The sequence below is a fragment of the Diaphorina citri genome, unplaced genomic scaffold (genome assembly GCF_000475195.1).
Source record: "Diaphorina citri unplaced genomic scaffold, Diaci psyllid genome assembly version 1.1 scaffold107, whole genome shotgun sequence".
In the NCBI taxonomy this organism is placed as follows: Eukaryota; Metazoa; Arthropoda; class Insecta; order Hemiptera; family Psyllidae; genus Diaphorina; species Diaphorina citri.
Genome location: NW_007377544.1, coordinates 172306 through 177019, shown reverse-complemented (window position 1 = coordinate 177019; position 4714 = coordinate 172306). Strand labels below are relative to the sequence as shown.

At 39.9% G+C, this 4714-nt stretch overlaps 1 protein-coding gene across 1 annotated transcript in view; it reads right to left on the bottom strand.

Moving 5' to 3' along the window:
- The window catches only part of LOC103524599 (AF4/FMR2 family member 4), a 48666-nt gene extending 48019 nt beyond the window's left edge, over window positions 1-647 (bottom strand). Inside the window, exon 1 of the mRNA XM_026819957.1 lies at window positions 510-647. Within this exon, the coding sequence (XP_026675758.1) occupies window positions 510-575 (66 nt within the window). The 5' untranslated portion in view covers window positions 576-647. The remainder of the gene's footprint in view (window positions 1-509) is intronic.
- Window positions 648-4714: the final 4067 nt, after the last annotated feature.

Sequence of the window (4714 nt, the reverse complement as noted above, 5' to 3'; positions counted from 1 at the left end):
ATTCTTCTTCTTCTTCTTCTTCTTCTTCTTCTTCTTCTTCTCCTTCTCCTTCTCCTTCTCCTTCTCCTTCTCCTTCTCCTTCTCCTTCTCCTTCTCCTTCTCCTTCTCCTTCTCCTTCTCCTTCTCCTTCTCCTTCTCCTTCTCCTTCTCCTTCTCCTTCTCCTTCTCCTTCTCCTTCTCCTTCTCCTTCTCCTTCTCCTTCTCCTTCTCCTTCTCCTTCTCCTTCTCCTTCTCCTTCTCCTTCTCCTTCTCCTTCTCCTTCTCCTTCTCCTTCTCCTTCTCCTTCTCCTTCTCCTTCTCCTTCTCCTTCTCCTTCTCCTTCTCCTTCTCCTTCTCCTTCTCCTTCTTCTGCTTTGCCATGTTCCCGTTCAAGCGGGGTCGGCATTTTTCGTCAGCCTTTTCCAATCAGCCCGCCCGGTCGTTCACTTCATCACCAGTTAGTCCCTAACTGCGCAGATCTTCATTCACACAGTTCATCCACTTCTTTTTTAAATAAGATGAAAACTTACCCTCACGGGGACTTCGAAGAGAGGGGCGCTGAATACTTCACACTCTCGTTCAGCCTGGGAACTCATCTGAGCCCTGGCCTGTCGGTCCCTCTCACGGAGTTTGTCCCGCTCCACCCTGCAACAAACGACACAACGGGTTAATATCACGAATATAGCACACAACGGGTTAATATAACAAATATAACACACAACAGGTTAATCTCACGAATAAAATAGCACACAATGGGTTAATAATTTAAGATGTAAAACTCAAAGCCGTTTAGGGTAGATTTCACCAATAATTTTTCAGCCCCTAGAAGGTGTCTTAAGCTAACAGCCTGTTTGGTTCGTTCAACTGTCTCTTCAAACCGAAAATGTTTTGCTGTTACAGTCACTCCATGGAGATTGCAGAATGCAGGACTTTTCTCAGGATTCTGTCACAATTTCCAGAACCAGAAGTTTTCAATGCACTTGACGCTTGTTAAGGTTAGTACATACATACAACCCTATCCCTTTCAGGCACCCCTCAACACTAGCAGGCACGTAAATATACATAGTAACAAAAGCCATTTATTATGTTTATCCATAGACGAAGAAGACGAGACATTGTACTTTCTATTCTTAGATGAAAGCAAAACATTTTCCAAAGGTCACAGGCCTCTAGTCTCAGAGGTTGTTGGGACAGAGGAAGTGAATATAACTGTTTACTTAGCTATATTTATACACATGGCAGTATCACAACATTTGTCCACCCTGTATAGTTTCAATTCAAATTATTTGCATGTGCATACTGAACGTACTAACGTAGTAAGTATGAACATGATAAGTAGTAGCTATATAAGCATTATACTAGAACTGTATGTACCTACATACCTATCTATAGTGTCAAGAGGAGATTCTTCTGTTAATGACCTTGCTATGGATTATATTAACCTGCCAAGCACAGGCATGGAACACATTAGTCACCGCTTGATGAAACGTTGATGTGACCGCGGTCAATTACCGCGTCAACGGTTTAATGACATGCATAATACTTCAGAGAATTTGCTCTTTGTCTTTGAGCAAACCTTTGCAACTATCCTAAAGCTAGAGGGACAAGAATACATTTGACTGTCAATATTATTCACTATCATCAGTTTACGCAGATACCTAATTGGTACCTAAGTACAAATTCGATCGATCAAATTGAAACCAAGGCGCTTACAGCAAAGGATAAGATTTCAGACTCAAATATTTTGACGTAAAAATGACGTCATCTCTGGAACTGTATACTACTAATGCCATATTACGTCTTAGCTATTGCAAAGGGTGATGTATAAAGTGCGAAATTTTCTACGGAATGGCCTTTCTGGTCAAAGTATGCCTTTATTCATGATTTAGGACTTGACTTTACACATTCTTTGAATTTCCAATCCGGATTTGAAACGTTTGAGGATTGATTCCAAAGTTCAAAGACTGCTTTGCTGCAAACAAGTAACTATTTTATTCCAATCGTAAAAAAAGGTCACTTTTGCATGTCATGAACGCAGTCAGTTTGGCAAATTCTAAAAATAGAATCGGACTTAACTCTTATACTTATGTATTGATAATATCATACTGAACAATACATAGGAACATGGTATAGCTAATGGTACCTAGACTGTGAAGTTCTATTCACCAAAATTGTTGAAGTAAACAAGGTGTTGTTTATTTCGAGTGAAAAATGACCAGCAGACATTCTCGTGTGGAAATATAATAACTTATGGGATAAAACATACCCGCTTCACACAATGTAGGTACCTAGGTACTAAATTACTAAATGTAGGTACAGGCATGTTATGAGCAATGCGCGATGACTGAATGGAAGAATAAATTGGTAAAATAACTTTTAATCTCTGAACAGAAGTACTTCTACTTACTGGAGTACTAACTAACCGGTAGAAAAAGACCACGGGGTCCGCGGTCCGTCTTGCCTTGAAATTTGAAAATAAAATATATTGGCGTCAACTTTGTGTTGGTCAAGGTTTTCGACCGGCAAGGTTTACCTCACCTCCACCTTGAGAAGGTAGCAAGTACTAGTACTGTACTCGTGTTGTAGGTTTGGTAGAGGGAACTATGACTGTTGAGGTTCTATCGTCCCGAAAAGCAAAGAGAGAATGGAGACAGGATAGCTAGCCGTTACGAGAACGAACCTTGTATGTTTTTAGGCTAAATACGCCCCGGGCGGGAATCGAACCCGCGACCTAGAGCTTACAAGGCGCCCTACCAACCAAGCTAACTAGGCTGTGCGTTTATGGAATACTAATTCTTCTTCTTCTTCTTCTTCTCCTTCTCCTTCTCCTTCTCCTTCTCCTTCTCCTTCTCCTTCTTCTGCTTTGCCATGTTCCCGTTCAAGCGGGGTCGGCATTTTTCGTCAGCCTTTTCCAATCAGCCCGCCCGGTCGTTCACTTCATCACCAGTTAGTCCCTAACTGCGCAGATCTTCATTCACACAGTTCATCCACTTCTTTTTTACATAAGATGAAAACTTACCCTCACGGGGACTTCGAAGAGAGGGGCGCTGAATACTTCACACTCTCGTTCAGCCTGGGAACTCATCTGAGCCCTGGCCTGTCGGTCCCTCTCACGGAGTTTGTCCCGCTCCACCCTGCAACAAACAACACAACGGGTCAATATCACGAATATAGCACACAACGGGTTAATATAACGAATATAACACACAACAGGTTAATCTCACGAATAAAATAGCACACAGTGGGTTAATAATTTAAGATGTAAAACTCAAAGCAGTTTAGGATAGATTTCACCAATAATTTTTCAGCCCCTAGAAGGTGTCTTAAGCTAACAGCCTGTTTGGTTCGTTCAACTGTCTCTTCAAACCGAAAATGTTTTGCTGTTACAGTCACTCTATGGAGATAAGCTAACAGCCTGTTTGGTTCGTTCAACTGTCTCTTCAAACCGAAAATGTTTTGCTGTTACAGTCACTCTATGGAGATTGCAGGACTTTTCTCAGGTGGTAATGGTAATGGTAATAATATTACTTTTATTTAACAATAATTACAAAACATGATGAATAAAAATTGAACAAGCAAAATGACAAACATAAAATGTACAGATTAATAAATTGAATTTTTGCTATGCTAATCAATTGTTCAGGATTCTGTCACAATTTCCAGAACCAGAAGTTTTCAATGCACTTGACGCTTGTTAAGGTTAGTATACATACATACAACCCTATCCCTTTCCATCCCTCAACACTAGCAGGTACGTAAATATACATAGTAACAAAAGCCATTTATTATGTTTATCCATAGACGAAGAAGACGAGACATTGTACTTTCTATTCTTAGATGGAAACATTTTCCAAAGGTCACAGGCCTGTAGTCTCAGAGGAAGTGAATATAACTGTTTACTTAGCTATATTTATACACAGAAATATCACTCATGTAAGTACATATCAAGGGAACATCTATAATTGTGCATGTGATTGTGAATTATAAAGGGGAGCAAGAAGACTTACACCTCGGTGTACAATCTCATGTTAATGTGTTTAAGAATGCTTGGAGACTGTTCGGGCACATTCTCATTTCTCCAAGCATTCTTGGAGGTTAACAAACAGTATAACATGAGATCATAAACCCGGGGATGAAAGCAATCATAAATCATAATAAATGATTGAATCAAAACTATTACACATTAGAGTCTCAAGGATGAGGTATGGCTTGATAGAAGTATTGTATACAGGCCAGGTGTTATTATAGCATTCTTATTAAACAAGGGGTGAGATGTAGGGACTTGGGTTTTAGTTCTAGCAGAAAGTTAATGATCTTTTCCCTTCTACACTTCCTGGGCAACATATTGATTACCACAGGGGCCATGGGAATTTCAATATTCTAATTTCATATAAAACGTCTTCTAAGGAGTTCTAGACGATGTACAGTTTGTATACAGTGTATGGCTGTATGGTTACCGAATTACCTACCTATGCTGAAAAAGTTTCAACTCGGTGATTCGCCGTAGGGTGCACTCACTGTCTGTATGGAAAATCTATTGGAATTCTATCAAATGAGGTGCAAAATATCGACTGAAGAGAGAGAGAGAGAGAGGGGGAGAAAAAGATGGAAAAACAGCGATAAAGAGAAAAAGTGGGAGTAGAAATAGAGAGATATGTACAAGAGAAATAGAGTGAAAAGAAATATTAGAGATAAAATAGAGAAGGAGAGAGAGAGAGAGAGAGAGAGAGAGAGA